Source organism: Corythoichthys intestinalis, unplaced genomic scaffold (assembly GCF_030265065.1).
Source record: "Corythoichthys intestinalis isolate RoL2023-P3 unplaced genomic scaffold, ASM3026506v1 HiC_scaffold_23, whole genome shotgun sequence".
NCBI classification, from domain to species: Eukaryota; Metazoa; Chordata; class Actinopteri; order Syngnathiformes; family Syngnathidae; genus Corythoichthys; species Corythoichthys intestinalis.
The window spans coordinates 8895147-8912319 of record NW_026651592.1 but is presented as its reverse complement, the minus strand read 5'-3'; the positions used below and the strand labels follow the sequence as shown (position 1 = coordinate 8912319).

The following is a 17173-nucleotide window of genomic DNA, read 5'->3' as shown; positions in this document are numbered from 1 at the left end:
AGTATGGCGTTAAAGGTGATGCAATGAAAAATGTGGGTGCGCCTACATTTTGTGCTGGTGAATGATTTATAATTTATTTGTTTTGCTATGTGTTGTTAGTATTTGTAATTGTACCAGCAGTGTTTAATAAGGATTTAGGGCTGTGGAAGGAATTAATGGAATTCTAATGTATTCTTAAGGGAGAATCCCGCTCGATAACCATTTCAACTTTCAAACAAGGTCCTGGAACGAATTAAATTCATATATGGAGGTGTTGCAATGTTAATTTTTTCCTAAATCATTCAGGCCTAATTTATATAGTATATACGGCCGCATCATTTTGTGTGGCCAGCGAACGCTAATCAAAAATCAACTGCTTGTTTTCGCTGAAATAAAATTTAAAAAAGCATTTCAAGATTGAGGACTAAAGAAAATGGAGAATACTGTTTTTTTTTTTACTTTTTAAAGTTGTATAAAGTTTGAATTTTGAATTTTTGGTTGTTTTTTTATTTAGCCCAAATAATAGAATAAAAATATATATGTTTTTAAAAATATTTTTTATGTAAACAATTGAAATTAAAATATTTTATTTTATTTTTTTAAATAAACAATTGCAAATAATAATGTAAAATGAAAAAAAAAGAAAAATATTTAATATTTGCTACTAGGAGGCTGAAAAGAGTCAACAATGTCTCTAAACAATTCAACTATCAAAATAGTTGTTGATTTGCTAATCCATTATTTGTTGATTACTGTATTTTCCGCACTATAGACCCCACTCACATGATGTCACAACCACGCCTCCGCGCCATATTGTCCGTCAGCTCGTCGTGTTTACGCATTACCGCTACGTAAATTCCTCCTATTATGGCGTGTTTTTCTGCTCGTTAACATTAATAATCAAAATGGTGAAGGCGTGTGTGGCGGTTGGTTGCAGTAACAGAAAAGATAGACTGAGAGACTTGAAGTTCTACCGTATTCCGAGAGACCCGGAGAGGAGAGCGAGATGGACTGCTGCAATTCAACGAGAAAACTGGGCACCAAACGATCACCACAGATTATGTAGTAGTCATTTTATATCTGTTAAGATGCATTTAATATATATTTAGAGGGTTTTGGGCTGACAACCACAATTAAGATCATTGCGAGACTAATCGCCGACAACATACGGTTTCAAATTCAAGATGCTTATTTCTTCCACCATCATTATTTTTTGAATAATATTTAGCTGGTAACAAGTGAAAGAAGCTGGCCTTGTCTACGGATCATCAGTTAAACAGGGGTGTCCAAACTTTTTGCAAAGAGGGACAGATTTGGTGTGGTAAAAATGTGGGGGGCTACCTTGGCTGATTTACGTAGAACAATATATTTAAACAAATTTTACCAAGCCCTTCTGTGTGTCACATTTGCTTTATTATTATTTTTTTTAATTTATAATTTCAACAATCTCCCCTTTGTGGCGTTCTCTTTCGACACTCGGGCTCTTGCGAAATACTGCTGCTGTGAAATTAAACTAGCTTCAAGTTGCTTTCATTTCTCGCTGCGTATCTTCCCTGTAATGTTGTCGTACATGTCAGCGTGTCTTGTTTGGTAATATTGCGTCACATCGAACTCTTTGAAAACAGCGACTGTCTCTTTGCAAATGAGGCAGACACAGTTGTTGCGTATTTTATTGAAGAAATAGTCCAATATCCACCTATCCTTGAAGCGTCGGCCATCGCAGTCAACTTTTTTTTTTAATTGATTGTCGCCATTTTAGAAAATTGGAAGTAAAGGGTCACACGGGGTAATGTTGCTTAGAGTGCTGCTCTTAAAAGTTTTTCAAAGTTTCGTGAGAATAGGCTGAGTTTCTGTGGAAAAGATAGTTGTAGATATCAGGGTAGCAGATGTCAGGCAGAGACGGCGAAGACAGCGGGTCGAAAAATATCGATTTAGGCATCAAATATGGATCTGGCGAATGGATCGACCAAAGCTTTTCCACATAACGCCTTTTATGCAACACATCCAATGAGTTTACAGAGTCTGAAAGCACCGGGGCTTCCATGAATTGCACTATAAATTGCACAATAAATTGAGACAATTGAGAATACGGACACACAATGACGGACAATATGGCGGCACAATACAGCGACACGTCATTGTGTGACGTTGGTGAGTGGGGTCTATAAGGCGCATCGGAGTATAAGGCACACCTTCAATGAATGGCTGATTTTAAAACTGTTTTTTTTTCATCTATAGGGCGCACCGGATTATAAAGCGCAGTAGTAGTAGTAATCGTGATTGGCGTTACGCTTTGAATCCACTAGATCAGAGGTCGGAAGCCTATGTCTCGCGATCCATATCTCGTTCTCCACCAACCCGTAATTTCAAATGTGGAACTGGCCGGCTCATTTGACATGAACGAGCTGTGGTGAGCTGATGGTCCATTCACACATTTTTCTTGGACCTTCAAACATACGTCGAAATAAAATGCTTCAACTCAGTGCTCATTGGTGGTCCTCCTGTAGCGGATTGCATAGAGCTGGACGTAAGTACAGAGCCCGTCTTGCGCCTTAAATCTCTGCTCAGCCAGAAGCGGGGATGGCCCCTCCCAATTCAATGCCGAGCGATCTGGAGTATATAAAAATGCATAGGGAAAAATTCAACCACGAAAGTGAACTGCGTGGTACCTCAAGTCATATCGGTGCGCAATCAGTTTGACTTCCGTGACTTTTTCGCCTGTCAAAATTTCAGGAAAATGTATGCAGTGCCACACCATGATTCTATTTGTTATTTTCCAAGTGGTGAGGGTGCAACAATTGTAACATACCAGGCAACGAGGTCAAGCTTTCGTTGTTGTTTTCTAAAGATTTATTTCAATCACAACTTGGCGACTGCTCGTAAAAGCCGAGCGTGCCCTCACTGTCCCGCATGATGCGTGAAATGCGCTCATGAAAAAAAAAACAGTTATCACAAAGCTGACTCGGACAAGCTGGCAACAGAATATGTAAAATATATATTAGGGCTGCAGCTATCGAATATTTTAGTAATCGAGTAATCGACTGAAAATTCTATCGATTAATCGAGTAATCGGATAAAACAAATATATTTTTAGGTGAAGAGCAATTATAGATATACATGAGAAAACAAGACATTTTATCATTTTCAGTCAATCAATGTCTTTATTTTTGATGTATATTGTTGAAAACAGCCAACAATTGCATCTCAGATGTAACTAGAATTTTAAAAAATGACTAATTCACTGCTTTCACTCAAAAAACCTTTAGATCTTATTTTTAAAAAGTATATATATATATATATATATATATATATATATATATATATATATATATATATATATATATATTATATATATAAACACACCTAAAAATGCCTTTACGCTTGATAACACACATCACTTAAAAGTTAGGATTTTTTCCTACGTTTTTCAATTAAATTTCTATTTGTGTCAAGCCATTTTTAAGTTCTAGTTAAGTTTTAAGTTAGTCTAAACTGTAAGTCCTGATAGGATTTTGAGTTTTTGCACTGTTCAAAATAAATGTATGATACAGGCTGTATTGGAGCACATCAGGGACTAGTGCTACTTGGTGTTTTATCCAGCAATGATTACTGAGCTAAAATTGATAGTTAGCATTATTGAGTTTTTATTTGACACGCTCATCACTCCACAACGCTATGTTATGTTATAGCCTGTATGTAAGACACGTTAGCCACGCATCGAAAGCGGTCTTAATTAATTGAAACCTAGCCCTCCGCAGTGCTAACGTAAGGTGAGCTAGTAGTGACAGTAACGTTAATCTTATACAGTATATTAGCGTTTAGCGCTCTATATTAGCGCTTAGCGCTCTACTGCTTTAAGATGGCGGCTGTTTGCTAACGCTGCCCAGACGCGGCCTAGTCTGTCATTGCGCATCTAGTTCAACATACATGTGATCTCTATGAGACTCACTGGACGCCACCTGCAATTAACGTAGCATGAGCGGGCTAGTATTTAGCAACGTCGGCGTCGTTTGTAGCGGTTGTCGGCTGCAGTAAGTTTTTTTTTTTGCTTCTTCCTCTACGCACGTGACGTCAGCGCGTTGTCCCGCATTAAAAGTAGTCCGAGCAAAACGTGATGCTTAGAGCTGTCAAAATAAACGATTACTCGAGGTGAATAAAATTACTCGGATCAGTTTTTAAACTCTAGTTACTCGAGTTGCTCGAGTATTCGTTTCAGCTCTAATATATATACACTACCCTTAAACTACAATATATCCAAAACTCCGCTGCACGCCTTCTCATCCGGACCCCCTATAGGAACCACATTACCCCCGTCCTCCACAAACTGCACTGGCTTCCTATTTCATACAGAATTCAGTTCCAAATCATCCTTCTCACTTACAAAGCACTCAATAACTTGGCCCCCTCCCTACCTCACAGACCTTCTCTGTCCCCACTAGAGGCGTGCAAAATTTCCGATTCTTAGATTATTCGCGATTCGGCCGTGGAAGATTCGAGAACGAGTCACAAATATCCAAATTCCGATTATTGAATTATACCAGGTAAAGCGGAAGTAAAACACAGTCAGCGCGGTCTTTGGGACACAATGGGGAACAGACCGAGAGTAAATATCATGTTCAACTCATGCCGCTAGATAAAAAAAAAAAAACAATAATACCCAGAGGTTGCGCTAGACATTTTCGTTGTCTGTCATTTTGACTGACAGGGTCATAAAAATCCAGTCATAATCTATTTTTACCGTCACTTAAATTTTTAAAATGATAATGATGACATATTCAATAGTATTTAGTTTTCATTCATTTTTAATTAATATTGTAACGCTTGCTTGGCGGCGAAAAATTAGACACGGAAGTTGTATTTTTCTCCCTCTTTTTACTCTGCTTACCGACAACACCAACAAAACAACTCCACTCCCAAAGAAAAAGAGGCAACTATATAGACCCCAATCACCAACGTCACACAATCTTAATTGTGGTTGTCAGCCCAAAATCTTCTAAATTTATATTAAATGCATCTTACCAGATAAAAATGACTACTACATAGTCTGTGGATCGTTTGGTGCCCAGATTTCTTGTCGAATTACAGCAGTCCATCTCGCTCTCCTCTTCGGGTCTCTCAGAATACGGTAGAATTTCAAGTCTCTCCGTCTGTCTTCTCTGTTACTGCAACCAACCGCCACACACGCCTTCGCCATTTTGATTATTAATGTTAACGAGCAGAAAAAACACGCCGTAATAGGAGGCATGTACGTAGCGGTAATGTGTAAACACGACGAGCTGACGGACAATATGGCTGCTCCAGTCAGGGGGCGGAGTTGTGACGTCATGTGATTGGGGTCTATAGACAAGTTTCCTGAGCGAAATATGGGCGCCGCCATCTTGGAAAATGTCTGCTTCGCACTTCCGGTCCGGTCGAGTAGCAGTGTATTAGCAGTGTATTGACGACGATAAAACTACGAAATCAAGCCAGAGCAACCCATGGAATCTTCAAAAATTGATTTAGCACGACCTAGATGACACATAGATGAGATTGGATGGCAGTTCGTGTCACTTCGTTGATCATTCATGGACAAAATTATTAACAACGGTCAGCCTGTGTTAACGTGAGGAATGGATTGATACTACGGCCATTAGTGACCAAAATGTGGTGAAATTACAAGTTATATTACATTTGCCGACTGCCGAATGCTACAAGGTTATGTACATATGATGTAAACACAAATAGTATGTCATTCTTTTTTTTATTGCAGGCATTGATCGCAATAAAACATTTAGACATGATTCAATTTCTTGTTTTATTTAAAACGGTTGGTGCACTCCAAAACAGGTCAATAAATCACATTTATAAAAGTATTGCAAAAATAGCATACGAGAATGTGATATCAGACCGCAGAGCTCCGGAGCCTCGTGAACAAATAGCGACATCACGGAGGCCCTCGGCGGCATTTAGATATGCTTTTTTCCCGTCCTCGGTAATTCCAGCTCCAATAGCATATATTTAAAGATGCTACCGTTCACAAGTTCGTAGTTGGATCACGGCGATCTCGGCGAACCACCGTCTGTCACAATTCCTGCCTCTCTCTCGGCCTCTCCCGGGAGTCGAGCTGTCATCATCATTGTGGAACGCAAACGATATATGTTCGATATATGTCCATCAACGTACAAGTCAAGTTGTCTTCCCTTTTATAACAGCATTTCCCAGCTGTAAACAAACGAATAAAAACTTGTAACACTTGGATTTATGCGGTGCATTCAAACACGATTAGCAACAGGCGGCTAGCAGCAGTAGCAGAAGCTAGTTGTTGTAAAAATGATTAAACTTCGAAATTACAATCATCATCGTAATATCAATAGCAAAGGCAACAAGTCGTTTCATGCGCCAGATTTTAGGTTTCGTATTTTTAGAGCACATTACCTTCCATAACAGCGGGGGCATGACTGCAGGAGCTGTCAGTTTTGTACATCTCCTTCCCTCCCACCTGTATGACGAGTACGAGCACCCATGGTTTGGAAATCGACATGGTACGAAGCATGGAGGCCTTGGCTTGGTTCTCCACCCGCCTACATCAAAATAACATTCCCGGGATCTTGTATAAAGACCTTCCAACTTCGATTCCACCGCCATTGACTTCAACGGTAAACAGGAGGAAACGGAAGGGGAAGGAAGACATAAGGTAGTAAACCGGAAGTACCTCGGAAACTTGTCTATACACAGGCGGCAATCTAGTCCACCAATTGGATGACGCGCTGGCACACCGGGTGCACCAATAAGAACCTCGCGTTGATGTGTCAATCACGGTGCTGCCGCCAGACCACGGTGACGCTACAATATTCTGACAGATTAGCCAACGACGTCATGCATTAAGAGAGACAATAGCTAATTAATATGCCACCCTGTGGTCTTGGGTGTGAATTGCAACCTGTCAAAATGACGGACGGACTTCAGTTTTTTCCGTCACCGTTTTAAAAAAACGGTCAACGACGGAAAATATTCGGTTAACGCGACCCCTGATAATACCTGACTGCGGCTGACAGCTGCTACAAAGAACTCCCAGTTGCTAGTTGCTACAAACATACGGCTACAGTATATATCATATATATGTAGAACTAGATGCAAAATGACAGACGACGTCGGTATTAGAACATGTATGATTGAACCGAAATGCGAAATGACAGACTTTCCGGCGTAAGTAAACAGCCGCCATGTTAAGGCAGTAGACCTCTCTGGAAGGCTCTGTTGTAGCGAACCTAATTAACTTTTTATCTAAACTACTCCTAAATCGGCAGAATCTGGTCTTAAGTCTATCTTTAAATGATGAAATAGTGTTAAAACTTTGACAAAAGTAGACAGAAGGGAAATTATGGAATAACGGGAGCAATTTTAACAACTGTAACAGTTGATTCACAACATTAATTTAATTGAATGTAGTTTAAAGCTGCTGATAAAGAATGGGGTCTGGATTTACTGTTATTTTTGTATATTTGTTTACTGTTATATGTTAACTTGATACTGAAATATTAGGTTTAGCCTGAGAGGATTTTTGAACAATTTTGGAACTAATGTACAAAACATTTAAAAAAAAAAAAAAAAAATCGTTTTATGCATCAATAGTCGTTTTATAATCGAATCGGAGCCTCTGAATCGTAATCGTAATTGAATCGTTAGGTGCTCAAAGATTCCCAGCTCTAGTCCCCACACCCCCTCTCGTCACCTCCGCTCTTCTAATGGAAACATCCTCGCACCACCCCAACAAAGAACACACCGAACTTGGGGGGACAGAGCCTACTCCGTTGCTGCCCCCTCCCTTTGGAACTCACTCCCTAAACCCATCCGTACCTGTAAGGTACCTTTTTAAACTAGCTTTTAACTTATATTTTCTTTATTGTTTTGTTCTGTTCACGTTGTTTGCTGTTTTTTGTTCCTACGTCTTTGCGTCTTTGAGCATAGGAAAAAAGCGCTCTACAAATAAAATGTACAGCGTTGTAGGAAATTTTCTATTTCTTGGTAATTTCTGTTATGGAATAGCCTTCATTTCTAAGAAAAGATTGTCGAGTTTCACGTGAAAGTTGTCTTTTTCTCGCCATTTTGAGAGTTTAATCAAACCCACAAAGGTGATGCTCCGGATGCCCAACTATCTCAAAGGAAGACAAGAAAGCTTACAAACAGTTTGCTGAAGACATGTCAACAAAGCACATGGATTACTGGAACCATGATCGATGGTCGGATGAGACGGGCGGGCTTTCTTGTGTACCGTCTTCAGAAGAGGCTTCCTCCTGGGGTGACAGCCATGCACACCAATTTGATGTAGAGTGCGGCATATTTTCTGAGCACTAACAGGCTGACCCCCCACCTCTTCAATCTCTGCAGCAATGCTGAAAGCACTCCTGTAACGAGTCACATGACATTTTGGAGGAAAAATGACGAGCAGTACTCAATTTGGACATTTAGGGATGTACGTTTTTTCAAAGGGGTGTGCTCACTTTTGTTGCCAGGGGTTTAGATATTAATGGCTATATTTTGAGGGGAAAATAAATGAACTCTATTATATAAGCTGCACACAGACTACTTTTCATTGTGTCAATGTTTCATTTTGTCAGTGTTGTCCCATGAAAAGATATACTTAAATATCTGCAGAAATGCGAGGGGTGTACTCACTTTTGTGATACACTGCATTAGGCGCATCAGATTATAAGGCGCACTGTAGGTTTTTGAGAAAATTGAAGGCTTCTGGTGTGCCTTATAGTACGAAAAATACGGTAATCAATTAATTGGAACAGGCCTAGTTAGCAGATATAATTACCCTCTGAGTGAAAACATAACTACGATGCGGTCTGACACCCCTATTTTAACTCATTTGCTGCCAGTGACGTTGATTTGACCAGTCCTGCTATTGTTCCCTCTTGCAGGTAACGGAGCTGAACGAGGCTCTGTCCAACGAAGAGCGCAACCTGTTATCGGTGGCCTACAAAAACGTGGTGGGTGCCCGTCGCTCGTCCTGGCGCGTCATCTCCAGCATCGAGCAAAAGACGTCGGCCGACGGCAACGAAAAAAAGATCGAGATGGTGCGCGCCTACCGGGAAAAAATCGAGAAGGAGCTGGAGGCCGTGTGCCAGGATGTACTCAACCTTCTGGACAACTTCCTGATCAAGAATTGCGGCGACACGCAGCACGAGAGCAAAGTGTTCTACCTGAAGATGAAGGGCGACTACTACCGCTACCTGGCCGAGGTGGCCACTGGAGAGAAGCGCGCCGCCGTGGTGGAGTCGTCGGAAAAGGCCTACAACGAAGCGCATGAGATCAGCAAGGAGCACATGCAGCCCACCCATCCCATTCGGCTGGGCCTCGCTCTCAACTATTCGGTCTTCTACTACGAGATCCAGAACGCGCCGGAGCAGGCGTGTCATCTGGCCAAGACGGCCTTCGACGACGCCATCGCCGAGCTAGACACCCTCAACGAGGACTCGTACAAAGACTCCACGCTCATCATGCAGCTGCTGCGCGACAACTTGACTCTGTGGACGAGCGACCAGCAGGACGACGAGGGCGGGGAGGGCAACAACTAAATGCCCCACGACAAGAAGGCGAAGACGCCGAAAAAGAATCTTGGCAGGAGAAAAAAGGCCGGTGGACTTTGGCAGCCGCTTTTTGCCGGATCCACTCGCGCAGCAGCCGTTGTTTATTTTTCCATGTGTTTCCAGAAAAGAACAGAGGTGAGCGTTAGTTGAAGTAGACCTTTTCACCATGACGTACTTCCAGGTGGCAAAAGCTCAAGAGTTCACACAGTAAATAAACTGTCCTTTGAGAAATTTGAAGGACTGAATGATGATTTTTAGCCTTGTGTTGAAATGTCAGTGGAAAAGATGTTAGAGAAGTAAGGTCACTTTTTTAGAAGACAGACAGGCAGCAGATATTTAAATTCCAGTTGTTTGATTAAAAAATGCATTTTTAATGGAAATTCCCACATCATTAAAAGACATGCTAATTAGTTTTACTTTTTGGTTCCTTGTTTGAAGGACACAGAACTACACACGTAGACAACATTGTTGGTACTCCTCTGTTAATAGAAGTAAAACCCTCACTAGTTACTGAAATGACTGACACAAAAAATAATGCAGGGATCCCATTTTTCACGGTTAATGGGGGACACCACCGCCCCCGCGAAAATCGAAAATCTGCGAAGTACAGGCGGAGCTTATTATATTTTTAAACAGCATCGGAACGAGATACTGTAGATATAAAAATGAAATCTTATATGTATATATTTATCCCTTGCTACTTTGCGCCCTCAGTCTATCGCAGATTTTTTTTTTTTTCAATTAAAGTAAAAAAATAAATAAATAAATAAATAAATGCAGTATTTTATAGAGCTGTCCTGATCCGATCACGTAGCCTCTCGCTCCTGCCGTATTTCTTGGCCAGGCAGTACACTGGAGTTGCTTATTAAAATTAACGATGATTGACAGACATTAAGGTTTGATCTTGCCGTGCTTGGAAGCCGAAACTTCAAAGCACTGCATGCGTCAATTATCGTTTAACTTGTTAAACAGTTGCTGTGGCAACTCATTGTTTGTAAGTGAGCAGCTAGAGCGGATTTGAGTGGACTCACTCAATGAAGCATTTAATAAAGACAAGCATTCTTCAACTATATTCTTGTTTAGAAATAATTCAGTGGGACAGTAACAAAACTTATCATAATTATTACATTTGAAGTGCTTAAAAAACATTTATTAAAAAAATATACTTATATATACACAAGTTTTTTTTTAAATTATACTTTGGGGGAAAAAGTGATGGGATCACTGTAATATACTGTATGTATACAGTGGGGAGAACAAGTATTTGATACACTGCCAATGGGAAAACCATTGGCAGTGTATCAAATACTTGTTCTTCCCTGTAATTAAAAATAAATAAATACATACAAAAAATACTTGTTCTCCCCACTATATATATATATATGTATGTATATATGTATATATATATATATGTATATGTATGTATATATATATGTATATTAGAGGTGTGCAAAATTTCCGATTCTTAGATTATTCGCGATTCGGCCGCGGAAGATTCGAGAACGATTCACAAACATCCAAATTCCGATTATTGAAATATGCCAAGTAAAGCAGAAGTACGACACACTCAGCGCGCCGCGCGGTCTTCGGTACGCAGTTAGGGACGGAGCGAGAGTAGCTAAACATCATGCTTCTCATTACCCGGCCCCTCGGGTAACGCCAATGCTCAACTCACGGCTCTAGCTCAACTCATGCCACGAGATAAAAAAAAAACAACAACAACATACCTGACTGCTGCCGAAAAGCTGCTACAAGCCACATTATGTTACGGTAGATATCATTTATATAGGACTAGATGCAGTGTAGCTTCGGTATCGTTACCAGCACATCTACAAAAAACTAGATGCGGGCGTTAGTAACGGCCGCCATCTTAAAGCAGTACACTTCCCTGCAAGGCTGTTGTTGCGAACCTTCCAAGCGAACCTAATTAACTTTTTATCTAAAATACTCCTAAATCGGTAAAATTTTGACTTGAATCTATCTTTAAAATAGTTTTAAAACTTTTACATGTTGAAAGTAAACAAAAGAGAAATTATGGAATAACAGGAGCAATTTTAACAACTTTAACGGTTGATTCACAACATTAAATTAATTGAAAGTAGTTTAAAGCTGCTGATATAGAATGGGGACTGGAGTTTTTTTATTTACTGTTATTTTTGTATATTTGTTTACTGCTATATGTTAACTTGATATTGAAATAGTAGTTTGGTTTAGCCTGAGAGGATTTTTGAACAATTTTGGAACTAATGTACAAAACAAATAAAAAAAATAAAAAAAAAAAAGGAGTGGGGTGCATCAATAATCGTTTTATAATCGAATTGGAGCCTCTGAATCGTAATCGTAATCGAATCGTTAGGTGCCCAAAGATTCCCAGCTCTAATGTATATATGTATATATATATATATATATATATATATATGTATAATATTTATACACAGGGTGTTCCAAAATGGTTGACCCCATTCTAAATGCCCGTGTCTCGCAAACTACTTGCTGGATCTTAATGAGACTAAATACACTTTATGTTGAAGGTCATAAGTTTAACCCTTTAACACCTAAGCCTATTTTGGCCGAATTTGCATGCATTTGATGTTGCCTTTATATTTCAAAGAAAAAAATGTTTACAATGGCCAAATTGGGTCCGTTTTTCAGGACACCTTAAACTTCATCTCTAAACTGTTTGTTTTCTTCACTGACCAATTATAATCCACATTTTGGACCCAAAAAGACAAAAAAATCCCAAAATCTTTTTTCAAAATTTTTAATGTTGACGTCCCATTGACAACCAAACATGCTCGACCAACCGTTTTGAAGCTTGATAATATTTATACAACTTGTTAGGATAAACATTCAATAGAAAAAATAATAAGAGTGAATAGTTTTACGTTTGACAATTCAAGACAAAGAGCAGGTATGGTCATAGGCGTTTTTGGCCTTTACACATACTATGGTCAAAACAGGTTATATAGTGTGCAAAATAGTGAAAAAAAAATTTATATATATCATCTAACACAAAAAGGGTTTGGAAGATATCTCTTTGTGAAGTTAGGTGTTGTACCCATCACCTTATCAAAAGTATATACGTACATGCAATCAAGCTTCTCGAACACACATCTACATAAACATTGAAAAGAATATAGTGAAGAAAAAATATACATAACATTAAAAAAAAAAGTATTTTAAAAAATATTGACAAGTAGTTCAATTCAAATTTTTCAGTCATGCGACCCAATAAAGTTTTTTTTTTTTTTTTTTTTCGCACTCAGTAAAGCTTCTTCTTGAACAGGTCACGGAGCTGCGTCACACACAACGTCACACAGCCTACTCTTTCGCCGTTTGCGCTCTACTGTCACTTCTACTCGCCGAGACGCCGATTCATCAGAGGAAAACAACGACAAATACGACTCATCTTCTTCCTTGAGTTAATGAAATAATGCATTAGCTTGTGCTAAATATAGTTTTAGATTCATTCTGCACGTTTCAAATTTGCTCGCTCAAACAAACCGGTGTTGTGCATTTTTCGGCACAACACCGGCCGTTGCTTGCTTCGCATGCCTCCCTTTCAATAGTTGGCGCCTCGCTCAGAAATTTATTAAAAATGATCACATTCAGTTCGTCCTTCCTGACATCACAACGACACTTGGGATAAGTAGTCTCTTGTGCTGCTTTCGGTTTTGAAAAAGGACAAGAAATGATGGAAATATGGAGATGGATACATGGTCCGTGCAGCGTTTTAATGCATATTTATGAGAGCAATAAAACTCTAAAACTCAAATGACATTATCTCCCGTTTTTCTTGGCTGATTGACTTCAAATAAAAACGGGTGTGGACATCAACTTCCGCACTTTCAAACCAGACCAACCAGCAGCACGTGGTTGATGTAATTACAGCGTGACGAAGCTTCAAAGACGATATGCGTAAACGCGTCGCTGCCGACACGTTCGGTGTTAAAGGGTTAATTGGTTAAATTTACAAAGAAAAGTACAAATATTTGTTGTTTCTATGACAGATTTTCATAAATGTTCAATATGAGTGCCGCTTGCAAAATTCCTTATCAAAATGCCTTTTCTTTTGAAGTGAACGGCATTTGTTAACCTAAAAATATAGAAATGCCAAACGTTACACGAAAAAACTTGAAACGTTTCTACACAAGCTGTGAAAATTTGAGGTCATTCCAACAAAAATTGTCAAAATTATTGTCCTACGGAATGGGGACAAACATTTTGGAACACCCTGTATATACTGTATATGCATATATATATATATATATATATATATATATATATATATATATATATATATATATATATATATATATATATATATATTAAGAATTTCATTTCAGGAAGTTGCATTCATTTTTACAAGTATAGTTCATCAGCTTTCAATTTGTTAACATATGAAGTAATAAAACTAACAAAACAAAAGACAAATATGCTTGAAAAGGAGTGTGGCGAAGAAAACTTTTAAAAATCTCATTTATAAAGCATCTAAATGAAATATTTTCCTGTAAGTAGTGTATGAATGAGATGTTTACTGAGCTAAACCTACCAATTCTGTCCGAAAATGATGTCCCTGGTGCCGAATTCACTGGTAAAGATGTGTAAGAACATACAAATGTTCAGTTAAAGAGATGGCTTAAGTGTCGAGGGCTGAAAAAAGCCGACCTGATCCACACCTTTTTCCTTACGCCACTGACAATGATGTTCTCCTGTTTCAACAAGCTATCCTTTACCACAGTTGCCCTGTCTTTCTTATATATTATATCCTCTGGTTGTCTTACGTCTCTGATTGTTCTTGGGGGGAATTTACATTGCTGTTGTTGTGTTGCGATCGCAAATGCTACTCAGTTATAGCCAACAAACACTTTTTTTTTTCTCATTAATAACAAATCTCAAGTCTATAATTTATATACACTTCCCCCTTACTAAAGTTGTTTTTTACAACAGAAAAGGTAACAGTGGCCGTCAGATACCATTTTCATTTTTTTGCAGGTCATTCATGTCAGACAGAAGCAGCACGGCAAAATGCCACGCTAAAAAATAAATAAAAATATCACAATGGCTTACCTCTTCGTTCGCTGTAGTACCATGGCCCCCAACAAAATATTTACTGCATATGAAATGTGAATGGCTTCACTTTGCTGGCATTAAACTGGTCTTTTGGACTTCCGTGCAAGTTAATCCATTCTTCATTTTTTCCTCCAAGTTTTTGGTTTAGGAAAACGTATGAAGAAAACATCCATCATATGTCGAAATGTCTAGAGTCGTTTCTACAAGTTCCATAGCAGCAGTGTGTGATCAGCATGTTCTTCTTTGAAAGATTACCGGAGAAAACAAGCAGAAATATAATGGATTGTATGCGAGGGCGTGTGTATAATGTCCCAATTTCGCGTTACGATGGCGACGTCATGGTTTAAAACTGGCATTCGTGCGGTACACTATTGAAAAAAATCTGCGATCGACTGAGGGCGCGAAATTTGAAGCCCGATATAGCGAGGGATCACTGTAAATATGTATTGAAAATTCAACAAAAAGTTGCCATTATGTTGTATGAAAATTCAAAAAGAATTATTAAATACAAAGAAACTACATTTATGATGTTCATAGAGGCAAAAAATGAAGCATACCAAGAAAACACAGTAAAACATGCCTGTAATGTTCTTGAATCTGCGTAAGTGATTTCGGTGAAAATCGTGGGTTTTCTTTAACAGAGGTGTACAAATACATTTCTTCGCATGTATATTTACAACATTATTCAGACTTATTCTTCTTAACCCAATGGTTACGTTATATGAATGTGGAGTGTTTTTTAAGGATATTGGCTAAAACTGAAAATTTTGGGGAACAGTTGGCATTTCAACCCCAAACACAAGTTTTGTCATTTTCACTTCAGGCCAGAAGTCGTCCCCAGTTTTCTGGCACCTGGAAGTACTCTGACGCTTATTAGTTACTAATATTATGAAAAGGTCTACAACTATAAATATATTATTATATTGAGAAAGAGAGAAATATATATCGGTCGAAAGGGCCTCCACGCCGTTGATTTACTTTTGCGCCAAAACCACAACACCTGTCAGCCAATCGGAGATTGTCGTCAGTAACGGCAACGTCACACTCAGAACTGGTTCATCCAGACACGCTGCTTACTTTTTATGTACTTTTGTTATCCTATGTATTAATTGTGTATTTACTACACTTCTTGGATCTAGGAAGTAGTCAAAGCTGCAAAGTGGGCGGGTCAATGTCATTCATATCTGTCATAACACTGCTTGATTTCAGGAAGTAGAGTCAGCCCCCAAAACAAATTGTTTCAGGCAGTAGATCAAGCCCGTAAAGTGTGAGATGAATTTCCTTACAGTGATTATGAGTATAATAAATTAAAGAAAAAAAAAAAAACCATGGATGAATGTGGGGAGAACAACAACAACTCACAGCTAAACTGTGACTAAGCAACTGCATTTTTGCAAGTCAACTTCAGGAAGTAGGCGGGGCCTTAAAACGAACTGTCAACCAATTGTGTGGCTCTAATTGGATTTGAAAAAAATATTACAAATACTGCTTTAAAAATGCTTTAACTAGTAGTCGCTAAGTAACCCCCCCCCCCAGTTTTTTTTAGTAGTGAATGAAAAAAAAATGTAAGAACAATGCAGCTTTGTTGTTTATTTAATGAAATGCACTTGCGTACAACTACTACTATTACTACTAGTATTGCTACTACTATACTGTTTCTTCAGTGTACAATGACGATGATGACAAAGCATAATATGCTATATGATACTATTCAATATTGTGCATGCTGGTGATGTATTTATATACAGTAGCTTGACTTGATTCACTTACTGTATACTGTGGGTGTTAAGTATTTATATGACTGAGAAAAAAAATACAGCCTTCTGTCTATTTATTTGTTTTTTAAAATGATTATTTTTCTCTACTTGTAATTGTTCAACAACAACAACAAAAAAGATCAAAGATTTGTTCTGGGCGTTGCTTTCGTGGCATACAATATGTGTATTTAATTTGTAAAAAAAAATAAGGAATGAAAAGAGTTACAAAAAAGACAAAAATGGATGCTAGAATCTCACCATTGTTCACTCAATGTTGCCAGCTGATCTTTGTCACATGAAAAAAGAAAATTATGACACACAGCAGTATTTATTATTAATGGATAATTTTTGCGCTTTGATGAACGTGTTTGGACCACATTGGATTGGATTTTTTTTTGTTTTTATACCTTTTATCTCTTTCTCGCCGTTTTCCTGAGTGACAAAAAATATCTTGAATGTGAGTCAAAATGTAGCAGTTGCACAAGAAACAAAATATTAGCTATGATGATCATAAAGATAATAAAAAAAATTGATGGCTGAATGATCAAAGCGCAACTTCTCGTGTGTTGTTTGTATTTATATGGTGCATCGTTTTCATACATACAGTATGTCCAGGGCTGTCAACAGACTTGCAGGGCCCGGGGACATGAGACCATTATAGGGCCCACCCCACCCCTGCCACCGGCTTGTCAAGACAACACACGCAGTACTTTTAACACTTTGCAAGCAATTACAGTGTAAATGTTCAAATTATTTAATTTGAGATGGACAGTTAAATTTAACAGACCA

At 38.5% G+C, this 17173-nt stretch overlaps 1 protein-coding gene across 1 annotated transcript in view; it reads left to right on the top strand.

The window, feature by feature from the left end:
• The window catches only part of LOC130911169 (14-3-3 protein gamma-1-like), a 30120-nt gene extending 13187 nt beyond the window's left edge, over positions 1-16933 (top strand). The window contains exon 2 of the mRNA XM_057828954.1: positions 8886-16933. Coding sequence (XP_057684937.1) covers positions 8886-9542 — 657 coding nt within the window. The 3' untranslated portion in view covers positions 9543-16933. The remainder of the gene's footprint in view (positions 1-8885) is intronic.
• The last annotated feature ends 240 nt before the right edge of the window (positions 16934-17173 follow it).